We start from the raw sequence: 18,213 nt of genomic DNA on the forward strand, positions 1-18,213 counted from the left end.
TCATATGACTGAAAATTTGTCAAGTACGACATTAAACCCTAAGCACTCACTCACTCTAGAACATTGGTAATCGGGTCCTCTGAGAGTAGCATGATAAATACGTTAAAGGAGAAGAAAACTTAAAATTATAACACTATAGGCTGAAATGGGCACATTTTTTTTCTATCTGGTGGTACCTGCTGCATAATTTTGCGATTTTTCCTCGCCATACACGTAAAGCCTGAAAACGGCAAAGCTGGTATAAATTGCTGAGTCCATCGCGTCCATCTTTAACAGCCTGCAATTTATGCTTGGGGTGTGTTACCTCTCAGCCAGTGAGAGTGGTTCTACCGGAAATGTACGAACTGCACTTCGTCGGTTTCCGACGGCAATTCTCCTCCTAATACAGAATTTAGGACTAGTTCTTAGGCAAAATGGAGTCGCCCACAGCGGATTTTGGCGCTTCAACAACAAAATGTTGAGTTTTTAAGGGAAGAATTATTTGTATCTTCAGGTGCGGAAGGCGTACGAAAGGCGTTATAAACGTCCAAAACAGACATCTGTGAATATCCCCAACGGCGACCGGAATTCGGGGTCACGACGGAAGGGATCTTTGATGACCACGGATTGCGACCCCTTTGTGGACACGGGGCCCTACAACGGTTCCTCGCTCTCCTATAGGAGTTCCACCAAATCTGTGAGTATATATTCATCTGTTGGTGTATGAGTTATACCTTACCCAAGATCACGTCACTTGTAGGGCGTCCACCATAAGCTTTTTTTTATTGGTAATCTCGGCATTTTATCTCTTGTCACACTGTCAAGTACTGGTCAGTTTGGTATCGAAATATGCTATGACTGGTTGAAGCCTCAGTTCTTTGACACACTGTTCTTGTCAGGCACCACTATATGAATGTCGTTATTGTGGCTGGCCTACCACAACGAGACGCCATCATGGTTTGACAGAAATAATGTTGAAGCGGCATTAAAACGCAAACAAAGAGGGTATAGGGTCGCAAGAAATTTTCCCAACATGAAAACAGAGCCGGAACATCAAGAGTTTAATTCCAACAAGTTACCTTGTAACGTTATAATTTGGTCAAATATTTTCCCATCAGCACGGACCATATCGACGCACTCTAAGGATTCCTTCTTCGTCATATGACTGAAAAATGTTTAAGTACGACGTTAAACCCCAAGCACCCACTCACCATATAGACGCCTCCTCACAATTCAAAAAAATTAATTACACCTCTGGGTTTTAATACAAAGGAGAATTTAAGCGTGTTCTAAATTTCGATTCATAAGTTTAACTGATTTTGCATGAGGCAGCATAGTAGCTAAGGCCCAAAAATGAAACAGTAATGTGACTTGTTAGGTAGCGGAAAAGAAAAAATAAATATTGTTGAAAATTGCATTTTTTTGCTTTGCACTCTAACATCTCTGTCATTTGTATGTATTATATGCATTGCCTGTGGATGATATTTTACTTTCATATTTTACTATACACAGGACGACACCGAATTCTCAGAACTGAGTTATTACAGTAAGCCATCAACCGGAAGTCAGGGGGGTATCAACAATCTGTCATCAACAGTTCCTGAAAACTCTTTTACCGCGGACAAAAACACAGCAGAGAGTTACCTGTCACAACTTCCTAAGCCCACGTGACATCATCACGTGACAGACGTTATAACCATACATAATCACTTGCCATACATAAGTGTAAATAGTTCCGGAAGTCTGTGACGAATGTCCCGGATGTAAATATTTATGCTTGTGTAGGTTGTTGTTACGTAAAACCTGAAGCTAGCAAGATGTTACTCGGATGTAAATGCATACATTTTCTAACGTTACATCTCCCAACGAAGATGACAGTAACCTCATTGTTACTACTTTTGAGACAACCCTGTTGATTTGTGGTTGGCTTTCTTGGTTGGTAAAATTTGTAATGAGTAAAAGTGTCAAGTTGTTATGATGCTTTTTCTAACCATTAGCTGGTCACTGACTATATTTGTTTGTTGATAGTATATGGCGTTACATATCTCAGGGTAATCAAGTGTTTACGTTCTGCGGCGAAACCCCCATTTTCCTCAAGTTGTGAAAATGACCACTCTAATATCATTTTACCTCACGGGCCTATAATATAAAAAGACCTTTGTAATATTAATAGGAAACCGGCCTATTTGACTTTATTTTTAAGAAGATACTCTATAGTAATTACCTACTGAACTTGTGTAACTCTTGGTCTATTGATGCTCAACTGTATGTATTAAACATATATAGTTATAGTTTGTGCACAACACCATCCTATATATGCTGTATTGTAAAACTATACATGGGCTATACTTGCCCTTGTAGTGCACGTCCTTATTATCTTTTTATGCCTTCATATAATTACATGATAATGAAATCAGATTGTACAAAGTAGTTCCACAACTACGGCAAATCTTTGGAGTTTTCTAGTCAGAGAGCATGGTGCGACAGAATGGATTGCTATGATACTGTAATGTATGCATTGTAGAGTTTTTCTTATATTTTCGTGCATTGTGCTGAAAACATCAAAAGTTTAAATCATTCAGTTGTATCTTTGGAGACGTGCAATATCAGAGGAGTACCCTATAATGTTTCCAGACTATGCTTTTTCTTGCCATTTTAGTCCTAGATACGTATTTGTTAATTACCATGTATATATTAATTGAGATTTGTTTTTGTTTTACTTGTTATGTTCCATTAATCATGTACACGTAAATTAGCAGTCATGGTGAATGGTAAACGACATCGTATGCACATTTTGCTGAAAGTCGTCTTGTGATGGGTTTAGAGCGTAGGCAGATAGATGGTAACATAACTGTGGGAAATTTTTAAAATACCGATAACAATAACAACAGAACAGAGAGATTACGTTATTGATTGTGGTTGGCTTATGTCGTTTTATCTGGACTCTTGATCCTTATTGTAAACTGCGCCCAAAATAAAAAAACAAGGCCTATCAGATATTCGTTGGGAAACGTGTAAAATAATTTGAACCTTATTCGTGTAATCTGTTCTTCTTTCCTGCCTTTGCGCTGACGCGTTGTGTTAAAACTGATGACGTGTTACACATGCATTGCAAGAGAACAATGGTGTCAGTTTAGCTTGGACTCGATTCGCCATTGTCCGGAAGTGCCCCATTCCGCCGTTGTCTTCTGTGTAGACACTGACTCAGAGGTTCTGAAGTATTTGGACAGATATGCGAAAACTCCGAAGGATTAGCGATTGTGATGTTTAATCTCACCAGTTAAAGTTAGATACGTTACTCATTCAGTCAATTGTGGCTGATGTATTGACGATCAAAACTAACCACAATCTCCATTTAACGGCACTTTTATTTAACGATCTGATACAAAAAGTATGAACCAGGCACAATATTATATCGAGGTATACGTTCGCTTGTCTCGACTACCAGTCCGGCGAGACCATTTCATGGGAAACAACTCAAAGAGTTAACTCCCTTGATTGACTGAACACGCGATTTATATACATGTATATCTAACATTCTAGTAATGCACTTTCCACTTAATAATATTTGTACAGTTTCGTCCCCACCGACGGTCCTAAGTGATACTAGTGCTATTCTGTGTACATAAATCAAACTATGTTTCTTAAAGTAGATATATGTAGACTTGTACATAGAACGAATTGTATATTTCACAATGTTTCTTTTTTGTAATAAAACATTTGCACGATTCAGTACAAAAACTTTTGTTTTATGTTTTATTTTTTTTTTGTTTGTTTGTTTTTGTTTTGTTTTTTTTTTTGTTGTTGTTGTTACATTTCCCTCTATAGATATCTTGTGTATTGGAATCTTTTCAAAAGAGTTAGCTGAAATGAGCTCTGCCTTTATGCAGCACATATTTTGATTCCACATCCACAAGAATGGGCCACGCAAAGTAGTCTACCCTTGATCGTGGTCCAGGTTCCGAGCGGAACGCATGGTGGCGTTTTTCGTTGTAGACTTCAAATGGTGCGAAATTTAGCTCGATGTCCCGATCCGTCAAGCTGATTTTCCAGGCCAGTCGGCAGCAGTCCGCCAAAAATTTGGTGTATTTTGAGTCAAACCAAAGTGAAGCATGCAGCGTGGCGCCGTATTCGCTCTTCATTACATCCGTAACCTCCTGATAAAGCAAGAAAGAGATAAAAAAAAATGTGACTGCAATAAAGGTTTATCATTAGCTGTATAAACAATAAAAATGGTTGTTGTTTACGGACGGAAGAATTTTTCAAAGGTAGTTAGTTTTATGGGTGGAAACAACCGAGGCAGAACAGTCAGAGCAGGGGAAAATCCCCGCCAATGGCTGGGACTGAACCCATGCCTCCCGTATCTTATTGTTAGGGGTCGCGCACCTTACTCCTTTGAGCCACACCCAGATCTCAACTAAATTAATACCATAAAGAATCATAGTTACCTAAACCCGGTACACCAGTTAGCCACAGCTAAGGAGAGAACCATGTAAGGCACCTGAGGCCGCATACATGTATACATGTATGATATAATTAAAGACGTACAGGATAGTGCAGCGACGACAGTGTGATAGTTGGCAAATGGTCACACGTAACCTATGAAATGCGACCTCTTGTCAGTTTACCTCAGTTAGGGTTTTATTCTAACTGTTCGCGCAAATGCCTATACAGAAGCAAATTAATACGCCCCTTACTACCATTGTTTAAGAAGAATTAGGTAAAAAAAAATGCAGTGATGTTATCTGCAATATGAACTCTGTCAAAAAAAGAAACGCAACCTCTGTCCTCGGATATCAAAAATTCGTTCGAATAAAGTTATTGCTTCCAAACTAAATTTTAGCCAAATGTAATGAAATTATACACGTTTTTAATGAAGATTACCATCCAAACAACTGCCTTTTCTCTCCTAAGTGTATTTTATTGCTTATGACGTCATGGACTGGCCCATGTCAATGGCAGCTATAGTGTGGGGGTGTATAAAAGCCCATGTGCTTTCGTATTTTATTCATTCATTCGTCGACGAAAGGCAGTCGGTAAAATGCCGCGACTGAGTGCTGCCGACCGAAATATCGCCATTGGTCGTCTTCAAGCCGGAGAAAGTTTTGGTACTATTGCACGACACCTAAATGTTCACAAAACAACGATATCCCGACTTTGGAGCCGTTACAACAACTTTAATTCGACCAACGATCGCCCGAGATGTGGAAGGCCAAGAATCACGACCCCACTTCAAGATCGGTACATCCGGGTCCTTCACCTGCGTAATCGGCATGCCCTACCAACCGTGTCTGCCACACAATTACCAGGTTTGAGGAGAGTGTCGGCTGAAACGATTAGGAACCGTCTGAAAGAAGCGGGTTTACGTGCCTGTAGACCAGTTGTTGGACCTGTACTACGCCCCTTACATCGACGCCTACCACTCAGGTGGTGCAACAACGTAAGGATACGGACTTTACAAAACTGCAGGCGCATCTGGTTTTCTGATGAATCACGTTTTCTTTTGACACGTCACGACGGAAGACAGCGTGTGTATAGGAGACGTCATGAACGCTTTGCGCCCATCTGCGTCCGGCAGGTGGACAGATTTGGCGGAGGCAGTGTTATGGTTTGGGGAGCCATCTCGTAAAACCAGAAATTAGACTTGGTGATCGTTCCAGGGAACCTGACAGCCCAACGTTACATTAACCACGTGTTACAGCCTCACCTTCTCCCGATTATTGACCGACAGACACAGCTTTTTCAACAGGACAACGCCAGGCCTCATACTGCACGTGCAACAATGAACTTTCTGCAGGATTCCAACGGATCGACACGTGCGTCAACGTCAGCCACCGCCACAGACGCTTCAACAGCTCGCCGTTGCGTTACTGGAGGAGTGGAGGGCCATTCCCCAGGAGAGAATCCGGCGTCTTATCCGTTCTTGTCCAAGGAGATGCCGTGCATTGATTGCAGCTCGTGGTGGTCATACGAGATACTGAGGAAGACGCCCTTTGGTGAGCAATTGGTGTCTGTGAGATGACTTTTGAAAAGACAGTTTTAAACATGACCATCTTGATTATTATTCTGCCAAATTTTTGACTTCTGTCTTCAATAAGAAAAAAGTTGTGCCGTCCTAAAACTAAATATTAAAATCTCTAAAATACGGGGGTTGCGTTTCTTTTTTGACAGAGTTTATTAAACATCACTGGTCTAGGATTACTAAAAGTGAGGCCTGTCATAAAGTAGGGCACGTCAGGAGGGGGATAGTTATTATACACTAATGCATTATTAGGTGGACCTTAACACGAGATAACGGTTATCATTAGCTCAATTGTATGGAAGCCGGATAAGGCCACCATAGTCCTTATCCAGCTTCCACAGAATTGAGTTAAAATATGAAGATTTATTGTTACTCAAGACTCATTAATTGTGAATGATGACCTTAACAACATCAGAACAGTTCACAGAGCATTCAGGTAAAGCTAACCGCCAAATCGTTCGTTAGTTTTTTTTTTTTTTCAAAAACATGGCCTTTATTCCAACTATAATAAGGCCACTATCATTTTTTAAGAAAACTTTTCACGGGTGCCCTGTATGTCATGGTCGTACACACGGTCGTGTCTCAGCTGAGGTTCTATTTTATATCTCCCTATGACAGCTGATGTAGCCAGTTCCCTGTTTTGAGCACGTGGGAAACCCATTTGATTTAACCACAGCATTGTGCTGTGTGAGGTAATGTGACAAACGACCATTGTCAGTGGAGAACATGTTTGAGGGCTACAAGGTAAAACCTTGCGTCTGGCTTACCTTTTCTAAGGCATGGAGCTTACAACTGTCCACAGTTTCGTTCAAGAGTTCCCGGATGTGGTTATACACATTGTTGATTCGCTCCTGGCTTATCCTGGCCTGCTGTCTAGGATCTTTTGTCAGACCAGACTCCTAGAAAACAACACCACGCTTGAATTTATTAATTGTTGATATACCCTTACGTTTTTATGTAAATTATCTAATTATTTGATTGGTGTTTTACGTCGTGCTTTTGAATATTTCGCTTATAGGATGGCTGCCAGCATAACGGTGGGAGGAAACGGGGAAACCCACCACCAGCCGAGGGTTGTTTTTCAAATTATCGCACGTACGACTGGAGAGGAAGCCAACATGAGCAGCGGCCGCGTTTGTGAGATTCTCCTGGGTCTTTCACTAACGACTAGGTCACGGAGGCCCTAATATTAGGTTTTTAAATCACTGAGGTTTTTAAATCGTTAGGATCTCAATAGATAGCTTCTTGAAAAATTAAAGAAAGACATTTTCAATGTAAAAAAATCGATATCTATACAGTTTTATCCTAAAAAAAACACGTTCGAAAGTGCGGAACATTTATACAACAGTGTACTGGTTATTTTTTATTTTTACAAACACTATAGAAGAGCTGTATTTCAGTTGAAGAAGCATTAAAGAACGGATCTTTAGTAACTGTGCATAAAGTTATCTCAGCATAGTGTTACATGAAGAGATAACTGATTTCATTATCTTACTTTATTTTCAAACATTTTAACGTTTTCCCTGACGATCAATGACGAGTGATGCTCCAAGCCATTCTCATCCTTGTCATTACCGCCAGAGGGAGCCACCGTCAGATATCGGTCAGGCTGGTTGATAAGTTTCCTAATAGCTGTTTTCAGCGACGCCAACATATCACCACTACGGTCAAGGGCAACCTGTGATGGCGAAAGAAAGTCTTGTTGAAAACACTATGTCGCAAAAGACATTTTGCTTGATACTAGTACCTGCAGGTCGGAAGATGTCCATGGTGTGGTTCTTGATAAACTCTTGATCTGATTTTTTATCAAGATGTCTTTTTGAACTTTCACACCGATTTAGCCATGCGGAAGATTTTTATTGAAAATGCGTTTACCAAAGAACCAAGCAAAACAATCTCTCTGAAGAATCAAAACGCACAGTTAATGCTCTGTGAAGGACAAATGTCACCAGTAATACACCCTACGCGACAAAGCTCACCACCAATATTCCGTAAACGACTTTGAACCGTTCCTCGTCTGGAAGCTGCCTGGCCACGTGATCGACAACTTGTTTCATCTGGTTGAGACCGAACGATTCCAGACTGTCGAACTGGGCCTGAATCTCGTCTATCCTCTCTAGCTCTTTCTCTGGTGACATCCTGGACATATGAACCGGTGTTTGACAAAAGTACATATATACACGTAAAACATTGACACTGCTATTTGGTGCTTCATAGAGAAGGTCATGAAAATGAACAGGCTTATGACGAAAATACATATAGCCTATAACATTGACACTGCTTATTGGTGTCTGACAGAGAAGGTCATGAAAATAAGCAGCCGTATTAGGCAAATACATCTGTACCAATGACACTGCTTATTCCTTATATTTGGACAGATGTCATGCTACGATGGTGTATGCATAAGACCACTGATCGCTTACTCTTAGTTTTAATTCGTGCTAATATAGGCAAATTCCCTGTTCAACAATCCAGTTTTCGGTCCAGCATAATGTTGTTTAAGGCCAGCCGTATTCGATGATATACCTCCATACACCGAGCCGATGAGATCCAAAACTTGATGCATTCGAACAAACGATCTTATTGGTCAGGTGTTATTTTCTTGATTTATTTATTTGCTTTTATGATCAATGTATCGCTTGACAGCGAACTGGCTTACAAGTGCAGGACACATTTCTGACTGGGGGTATGGGTTGAGAAAACAGAAGGAAACAACTGCTTTTGAATCAGTTGGACACTCTCTGTCGATTCTGGCGAGAAGCAAACAACAATATAATTGTTATTGTGATAGAAATGACAATCCTTCCACCAGGATACTTCGGATAATAATTCAAAACCAAAATCATTACTTTCCAGACAAAAGATATGGTAACGGTTTAAGATTCAGCGTAAGTGCTAACGCGTAATATGAAGGGGCCCATTTTACCCCTGGGTTGTAATCGTACAAGATGAACCATTCTCTTTACGGTTGGAAGGTAACCAAGGCCATACGATCAACAGATTTAAAACATTAAACAACCAACGAGGAATTTTTTGGAGGATTTAAATTTGCTGCAAGCAGATTGACATGACGTGCCATCAACAAAATAATGTCGCCTACACTGTATTGCGACTCGTCTATCTGGCTTTGTTTGAGACTGCCGAAGCATGAGAACCCTAAGACAATAGAGAATCCCACAGGGAACTCGTACGGTGAAAGAATATGGCCATGTAAAGTGTTAGCATTCTATTTTACGAATTAACTGTCAGTTATTCGGCTGAGACCCACCTGCCGACTGTGTTCGACTGCTGAGAATTAAGCTGATCTTCCAATTCAGCAACTCTTTCTCTAAGCGTCAGTAAATCCATTCCTGCGGCGGCACCAGGGGTCTTCGGTAATGCGTTGTTCGGCAATCTCCGGATACCGTCGGAACCTTGACGAGTGTGCGTGTGCACGCCGAGTCCCGTTCTCGGAGAATCTCGGAAAGCCTTCAGCGAGGATTGCAGTTGCTGTATGATGGTATCACGCTCACGGATTTCATTAATCAAAACTTCCTTTTCTTCGGATAAACTTCTATTTACTTTCGCTAAATGGTCGTGGTCCTTAGATATGGTCTTTGAAAACGTGTGGAATTCTAAAAGTTTCTCTAAAGTCTTTTCTAGGGCTGTCACAGATTGCGCTGGAAGAGAGTTTATGGGTAAGAGGGCAAGAGCATCCAAATCTTCCCAGGTTGAAGTTACTCTGTCTATGTACCTCTTCAGACCTTCACCTTGTCCTCGACCTTGACCCATGTATGACCTCGAAAACTGATCTTCAACATGCGCTGGAGTATAACGGAAGCTGTCCGGCTTCCCATATGATACTAAACCAGGCTGAAATGGTAGACAATATATAAAATAAAACATAAAGAATGTTTTTACTATCACAAGAATGAGCATATGATTATAAAGGCCATAAATTCATAAATGCTAAACCATAAATATGTTATAAAAACGTTCAGCATTTTAACAACTAAACATTTTGAAGTTAAATTTTCGGACTTCCTGTTCTTTATTATCACGACGAAATCATGACGAAAAAATATTAGTTTATATGACATATACTTGAATCTGATTGAGGGCACAATTGGAAATTTTCATTCAACCATGACTGTTTTAACCATGACTTATTTGCATACAGATTCCTTCATCAGTCGCGTCATTTTTATTGATACATTATTCCCCTAATCAACAAATAAACTTGGCGTGTTTAATATATAGAATATATTTTTTTATTAACAGTATATTATGTGTTTGTTTAGAAACTGTATGAGGAGAAGCTTGTCTTTGAAGGGTCACATTAACTAAGTCAGCCTCACACGTTTAACTCCCGGCACGTTGTTAGCCAAGTTCAAACATCACTAAAAGGCCACGTGTATTTGTCACTGACGGCCGATGACGTATCAACAGTTACCTTAGCAACGAGCGATACCCGGTTATCAAGCCTCATATCACTTTTTCCACTCCAAAAAAATGTGCGTCCTTAATATTCCAGAGCCATGTCATTTTTGTAGAAGGTGCTACAGGCTTAATGTATACCCACTATCTCACCTCCTCGTTATCGAGTCTGCTACATACATTACATACAGTCATTTCATAATTAATCCTCAACCGAAAGTTTACCCTGGAAAGTTGTCCTCCAGGATTTGGGATTTTCTGAGAATCACATGAACTTTGACTATATATAGCAGCAAGGGCACTGACCAGATCGTGCGTATATCTGAGAGCGTTATGACATTTATATTAAACAAAGAGAAATAGATCCATGATCACGATGAGGTCACCATAGGTTATGTGTTATGTCGTGCATAATTTCGGTTACCAGAGGATGAGAGGTTGTGTTTATTCAAAGCTTGAGACACCTTCGACAAAGATGTTATGGCTTTGAAAAGCTACGTGAGCAGACTTTTTGAGTGGAAGAAGCGATACGAAACTATATAAAGCGTCGTCTGACGGTATCCGTTGAAACATCTTCGGTCGTCATCATCATCTACCCCCCTCAACAACAACTTGGCCTTGACCCTGTGGTCTTCATCAAGTGTTTTACCTTAAACTTTCAGTCACAGTTACTGACTGGAATTTAGCGAAATGTTTCCAATTTTTTAAAGGTATAGGCAGGGCAATATATATTCACAGTCATCAGAGACGGTTATTTTGTGAAACTTTTTGAGATGGGCAATATCAACAGAGCTGGGTTCCACGTTGATGTATTAAGGTCTAAATCCGTTTACTGTAATAATATTTTTATTCTTGTTCTTTTATTTTAAGGTATTACGGCAAGTTACGCAATGCACTTTGCAATTATTTTATCGTTTTTTTATTTATTTTGAAAAGTAAATGATGGAACTTCTTGTTTCTAATGATCAAGATGTTTTTATAGAAAGTTTTCAGGTATTGTGTGACATGATTATGCCTTGTCCTTTAAAGCGTCACGTCATGTTTAAAACACTACTTTGTCATAACACGCTTGTGGGCACCGGATCATTGACATCAAGATTATCGTGGCATTGTTTTAATAGCATTGTATTAATTGTGCAACGGGCATATTTTCACCACCAATTGATTGAAATAGAGTTGAGGAACAGGTTTAGTATTAAACACAAATGATAATAAACCACGGTAAGACTTACCCTTACAGGACCACCGGTGGATCTGTACATAGAATCCGCCATATTGCTCAGCTACACCGGCTTTACCTTTCTCTGAACTTTTTAAAGAAAAGTAGGACTTTTAAATGTCTTCTCACATCAGGATTACTCCCCATTGATCTGAAACAACAACGTCGCCATGTAGGGTTGGGCTATACAGTACTCTTCGTATATAGGTATACACTTCAAAGTCGTTACTCGCTCAAACAAACCCAAAAAAAAACGCGCACTACTTTTTTTACTTACAGTCTTGCAGCTGTATAAGGGCAGTGGTGTGTACATGTATGTGTGATCAGTCGTCAACAAATCGGCTCTTGACCCTGATAGATGGACTCCAGTCACATGACGCAGATTTTACCTGTTGGTTTTGTCATATGACACGGACATCCATTGTGCAATGTCGGTTAACATTGACTATCTATGACACTTTAGGTGAAAAAAGTGACCCACAGCCATTTTGCGAAAGCCTTTGCTATTATCGGTTAATTTTGTGTACAAACGTGATTTGAGAACTGACTTGAAAAATAAATACGCACGATAAGAACTAATCAGCTAGAGGAACGCCCAGATACGGCCTATGCATAGCCTGTCCTACACATATTCATGCCGTCGTTGATAAAGTAAAGTAGCACGAGATAACCTGTAAGTCCAGGTAGGGAACTGCATTCAACCTTTCGTCGACAAAATTTTGCTTTTTCTTAATGCCAAATTACTTTGACATGTCGCCAATGCAAATGGAAATTATGAGACTACACACATAGAAACATTAACATAGAAAGGGATACATGGGCAGCGACGACAGTATGACAGTTGGCAAATGATCACGCGTAACGGTGGAATCCGCCCTCTTGTGGATATATATTTAAATACTAGCAACTTACACACCCCAATCCCTAAAGCAAACGGTGATAACATCACAACATCAAGAATTAATCAAATATAATATACAATCTTTTATCAGACGCAAATACAGCAAAAAGTATTGTTAAACTCTTCTAGGCGTTGAATTTATACGTTCTGTATACGTCTAATCCAGGGTATGGTGACCTTCCATTAAACAGTGCCATAGACATAACCGAAGATTTCCTGTGTAGCATACGGTGCCTGTATAGAAATATCTACTAGCAGATTTCTACATGGATGTAGTCATTACACTTACCTTGTGGCTTAGCATTAATAAATAACGCACTGCATCACGACAAATCCGTCATATATAGGGTAAATATCTCGTAAATCAATGGAAAACCAATGCTTGTTGTCGGTAAAACTGTCACAGTGAAGGTTACGACACACCATATGCACAATGTTCCTCGGTATTTTGTAACCACCTGCTCTTAGCTACACAACGTTGAAGGTATAGGCTACCTCAGTTTTAATCTTTGAGGCAATACGGTAGGCTGATGCATTATCACACCCACGACAGTTACAGAATAACACCTGCTGACACTTTGATCTGTCCTAGAAAACAGCTTGGTGAATCACGGTTACACCTGTACGGGGCTCTAACCTAACGTGTACGATCGGGGTGGACAGGCCTTTAGCCCCCAGATATGAGTTGACCGAACCGTTACAAAACAACGGCATTGTTTCAACAATTGCGCTGCGGGTCTGGGACCAGTTGCTGAAAGTGTATTAAAAACTAAGCCAGACTCAGCACCATTAGTTAAGGGTACTCTATCAAACGTTTTCACCGTACGTTTCTTAAGTTTGACTCTACTTAGAGTAAATATGAACTGAATGTTCAGAATCTCTGAGGCTCTACTTCTATGAATATGTCTATATAATTCCATTTGATCAAGGACCAAAAAAATCAGCACGTTTGTTTACATTGAACAGCTGCTAGCAAAAACGCAAAAGAGGTGAAGATTTTTTTATATTAACGACACCTTAGCATGTACACGACACTGGCATATCGCGAGACTTTCCAACATCATTCAAATCTGTTGCTTTTCATTTCATCGTGCCGTTCTAATTTCTTACTTTATTTTGTGTTTCTTACTACATTTACGGTTTGTGTTGAAATGCATAGCTTTGCGATTATTGACCTGGAGATACAGGGGGCGTATGTTGCTCCTGTAATGCATTTACCTGATCCGTTAGAACAAACCTACATGTAGCTGAACTGTCTAACCATTTGTCAACTTTCTCACTGTCGTTACTGTACTGGTTTTACTCGTTATACTGTAGTCTTTTACAATACATGCTCGTACACACTTCATGCAGTATGTCTTGAAGAACACATCAAGCTGTTATCGCATGAAAGTAGGTTATCGTTATGAACTTCCTGCTAAACCCTGTCAGCAGCGTCGAAGAATCAACATATTGATGTCAGTAAGCTCGTGGATGAATATAGGCTATACACCAATACCAAAGTCAAAGTCAACAGTGAACGACAGTGCGCGTGAGATCCTCCCCAATAACGGGTCTGTCTGATGGTTTGACGCAGACACCACCGGTCTGAACGTAACTATGAGACATACGTTTGGATTTTTTTCTTCTCTGTTTGTATTCCCTTCTTTGTTCCTGTTGCCAGATTCATGAAGCTCATCTAGCTAAGTAAGCCCTTAACTACCATGACGACGTATGTTGTAGAGATATAAAGTACACTTAGTTAAGGGCAACTTAATACTAAGTATGTTTCGTGAAAACGGGTCCTGGCAACTTAATAAGGGGTCTCGGAACAGATTGTGTTTTGATCAGATTCACTGAATTCCAAATGGCTGAAATCTTCTTCCCATGATTCTGTCCCATTTTCTTACTTAACATATTTTCTTATGTCTTTAGTCTAATTCTGCCTTTGTACCAGGGCGGCGTCTGCTACATTGTAATCCTGCAATAAGCTGGGATTCTGCTGGTGCCCGAGGCCTGGTCATTTTGCATTGTTTTAATATGTTTGTCTATTAAATGTGATGACACCACAGCATGACACAACATGGGTGACCATTTACCAACTATCCCACTGTCATCGCTGTTCTGGTTTTACGCTCTGTGTATGCTGTCGTCTTTAATATTCTAGTCTTTTATATCTAATCCTTGTGAGAAGCTTCGATATTGGCAAGAATTCAGGAGGACGATGTATCATCCTATATCATCCTGTATCCAGGCAAATACTCAGTATATAATGGCTTTAACCAAGGATTAAAGACGAAACAATGTCAGTGAAATGTTCAGACCATTATATAAATACAAAGTCGTACGGAATGCAGAGTAAAACTAGAGCAGTGACAAGTGTTGGCAAGATGTGAAACGTAACAGGTGAAGTCCGGCCTCTTGTCAATTTACCTCATTTAGGGTTTTATTCTAACTGTTCACATTCATGTGTACAAAGTAGTAGTTTATACACACCATATCACCATGGCGTGCGCAGAACAGGATAAAATATAATAAAAGCTAGAGGTTATTTGCAATGTATTAGAGGTTAGACAGTTGGCAAATAGTCACGTCAAAGCGGTAAAAAACCCCTTGTCAATTTACCTCATTTATGATTTTCTTTTAACACTTTATTTAAATGCTTAAATAGTAACAACTTAAAATGGCCCCTAGTTTTAAGAAGAATAAGGTTAAAAATGCTGTAGTATCATGTCCAAAGGAAACCTGAAGAAATTCAAACCGTGCATACACAGCTTGCAGGGATTGCTTAGTCGACACAATAAGGAAAGTAAGAAAGCACTGTCAAGGATTAAATAACAAAGTTTGAACAAGGTTTCAGTCATATATCTGTTTGACCTGTCTCCTTGTAGCAGGGCGTTCCCAGTGTCAGCTTGTTTTAGTCTGAAGTATATAATCCCAATCGGGATTGAACCCTGGCCCTATACTGCTTACGATGCAGACATAACTTATATTGAATGTCCAGTCATATTTAACGGAAGAAAACAAACTCTAGAAATAAATATTCTCTGCCTTCAGAATGCCCTGGGGATGCGTTAAAATGCTTGTTTGATGTTAGGAGTCGATATTATATAGTATACAGATACGTTAACAGTGAATGACTGAATATGCACATGTAGGTCGGACGAGGCGGCACAGATGGTGTCGGCTAGGGACATATGCTTATCTTGGCTGTCAGATTTGACCTTATAGTCTGCTATCAAGTTCTTCAGATCTCCCTGAAGCGATTAGGGCTTAATGCATATGTAAATATGACTCAATTTTCATTTCTCTTTTCATATAGGTTGTATCCAGATACACCAGCCATACAGATTAGCTATAGCCACACGCACTTCAACAGCATAACTGGTTGCGTCTATATGGTTGTCTATGCGTATATACAGAATTAGGTAGTGCAATTACACAAGAATTGATATGCGATTAAGGAACAGTTTGCAGTCTGACCATATATATAGTAAATATATAAATGACCTGTATGAATGCGGAGTATGAATGGGTATACGTTATGTCAAGTATACATACATGTATTGTGTGGAAATGCTGTAACCTAAAAGCGTATAAAACAGCTGGTCATAAATATTACCCGAACTCATGTATATTCTTGATATACTGGGTTAAACAACAATCAACCAGTCAGTTGTCACAGACACAGAAGATACACGCTTACCTGTTCAAATGAATGGCAAGGTAAGGCCATCCCAACCTGTATACCTGTAAATCTCAATATCGTTCTGCGAGCCAAAGGAATATAACTGAAACGCCGTTATATGCCGATACTGCATGGCGCGGACCTGGGCGACAGCTGCAACCTTAACCGACAGCACAAACACCATAAAAAAATACGTAAATAAAGCATAAATCTCAATGCTCCCATATAAATCTGTGATCAGCAAGATGGAATATCAGCGAAACCGTACATTAAGGCACCTTAATGACAAGAAGCTGATGCCAATGGGCGGAAATAACTAAGTTATAACAATCTAATATATCATGCCACACGCTAGGTGTGGTAATTTACAACGTAATTGAGGGGAAAAACGTGTTGTAAAACCGCTATGGGGACAGGTTTGTGTGTTTTGAGTGACACTTGATTATATCAAATGTAGTTTTTGGTTGCTGAACTATGTGAGGCCCCTTGTGGTACCAGGTACCTCAGTTTTTCTGAGACACACAGAATTATTGTACTCTTGCTTGGTCTGTCCAGGACCACCAGACAGAATAGCCTATTTCCGGCTGACAAACTCAGATATGACCAGTGCGTGGAAGTGTATAACAGGATTCTCAAGCTGACTTCATTTGGGTAAGGTAGTAGTAGAAGTACATGTAATAGTACTATAGTGGTCTATATATATATATATATATATATATATATATATATATATATATATATATATATATATATATATTAGTCATATTTTTTAATTAATAATTCATAAAGAGTGAATAAAATAATTATTCACTCTTCTGCACGCTTGTCTTTTTCCCACAACAACAAAAACCAGTCTGCTGAAGAAGAAAAGAACACTGAGCAATAAAAAGAACAGATTAGATCTGCCTCGCATGACAGAGTTCCCCTCTTGTCACGTAGTTTTCATGCATTGTAACTCCCATATTGTTATTACTACCTGTAAAAACTTGTAAAACATGTAAGGGCCTTAAAAGTCATAAAATGTCGGTAAACCTATGACATGATGTCGCTATAATCATCTAAACGCCCTCAGCTTTGAGGTGGCGTGTTCGAATCCAATCCCCGTTCGGCTTTTCTCCCCCCAGATATCTGTCAAGGTGCAAATGCTCTCTTTATTTATAAACTGGATTACCGTTACTCAAGTGAGATATTCTAAAGTACGGTGTTAAAACAATTCAGCACGTAAATCAATTCATTAACAGGTACCCAAATCTGATATCAGATATCGCTGTTTGTATTCATGAACTCTCAAGATGTATGGTCAGTATGTTATGATTATCGCTCTTGAATGGAACGCGCACCTGTGAAGAAAATGTGAAATATCTTTCATAGTGAAATACAAGGTATAGTTGTAAATATTTATTTATCTGATTGGTGTTTTAAGCTGTATTCAAGAATATTTCACTTATATAATGCGGCCAGCATTATGGTGGGAAGAAACCATGAAGAGCCAGACGAAACCCACGATCATCCGCAGATAGCTGACAGGCCTTCCCACGTACGACCGGAGAGGAAGCCAGCATGAGCTGGACAGGAACTCACATCGACCGCATTGGTGTGAGACTCCTTGTCAGTGGGCCGTCCTAGCGTGCTATTTCCTCGGCCACGCAGGCCGCTACATGTAAATAAATAGTTATTGATTGATACAAAAGCTGATCAGTTTCGTGATGATCAATTCTGCGAACATACAAATTTAACCTGCGTCTCCACAAAATGTATACATATACTGGCATTTTACTGACACCTGAAAACGACGCTCAGTTTTAGGAGGAGAAAGACAATCCTCAATCTTTTCTATACAGAAACAAACCTTTTTGTACACGACTAATGCATTTTGTTTTCTTGTTTATTCGAGTGCTGCCACTTCCAATTATGGCCATTATTAGTGTTTTGAGAAAATCCCTGTAGACCAGTAGACACAATCGTTAGGATGACCAGGGGACACAACTCTAGCAATAAAATGTCGTCCG

General features: G+C 39.7%; 2 protein-coding genes across 4 annotated transcripts in view; one reads left to right on the forward strand and one right to left on the reverse strand.

Annotated features, from left to right (window-relative positions):
- LOC135473469 (cadherin EGF LAG seven-pass G-type receptor 1-like) overlaps positions 1-3,757 on the forward strand; it is a 37,682-nt gene extending 33,925 nt beyond the window's left edge. The window contains exons 24-25 of the mRNA XM_064753320.1: positions 494-676; positions 1,492-3,757. Of these exons, the coding sequence (XP_064609390.1) occupies positions 494-676; positions 1,492-1,650 (342 nt within the window). The 3' untranslated portion in view covers positions 1,651-3,757. The remainder of the gene's footprint in view (positions 1-493; positions 677-1,491) is intronic.
- Position 3,758: 1 nt separating this feature from the next.
- LOC135472547 (uncharacterized) lies at positions 3,759-16,266 on the reverse strand. Of its 3 annotated transcripts, none has more exons than XM_064752100.1 (7): positions 16,223-16,266; positions 11,650-11,787; positions 9,270-9,853; positions 7,981-8,140; positions 7,497-7,679; positions 6,769-6,900; positions 3,759-4,136 (listed from the first exon to the last, which is right to left on the reverse strand). In XM_064752100.1, the coding sequence occupies exons 2-7, from the start codon at positions 11,689-11,691 to the stop codon at positions 3,840-3,842; spliced, it is 1,398 nt and encodes a 465-aa protein (XP_064608170.1). In that variant the 5' UTR covers positions 11,692-11,787; positions 16,223-16,266; the 3' UTR covers positions 3,759-3,839. The 3 variants fall into 3 exon arrangements, with proteins under 3 accessions (XP_064608170.1, XP_064608167.1, XP_064608168.1); XM_064752097.1 differs by lacking the exon at positions 16,223-16,266 and adding an exon at positions 12,827-13,033; XM_064752098.1 differs by lacking the exon at positions 16,223-16,266 and adding an exon at positions 11,914-12,129.
- Between the last annotated feature and the right edge of the window lie 1,947 nt (positions 16,267-18,213).

The sequence above is a fragment of the Liolophura sinensis genome, chromosome 8, assembly GCF_032854445.1.
Source record: "Liolophura sinensis isolate JHLJ2023 chromosome 8, CUHK_Ljap_v2, whole genome shotgun sequence".
NCBI classification, from domain to species: Eukaryota; Metazoa; Mollusca; class Polyplacophora; order Chitonida; family Chitonidae; genus Liolophura; species Liolophura sinensis.

Bases quoted from the DNA above. Each gene is read 5' to 3' on its own strand.
- LOC135472547 (XM_064752100.1), bottom strand. From the start codon at position 11,691: ATGGCGGATTCTATGTACAGATCCACCGGTGGTCCTGTAAGG. The intron at 6,901-7,496 runs GTAAGATAATGA...GTTGTTTTCTAG, and splicing joins TTAAAATGTTTGAAAATAAA to GAGTCTGGTCTGACAAAAGA. The intron at 4,137-6,768 runs GTAAGCCAGACG...TTGCTTTATCAG, and splicing joins AGCTCCATGCCTTAGAAAAG to GAGGTTACGGATGTAATGAA.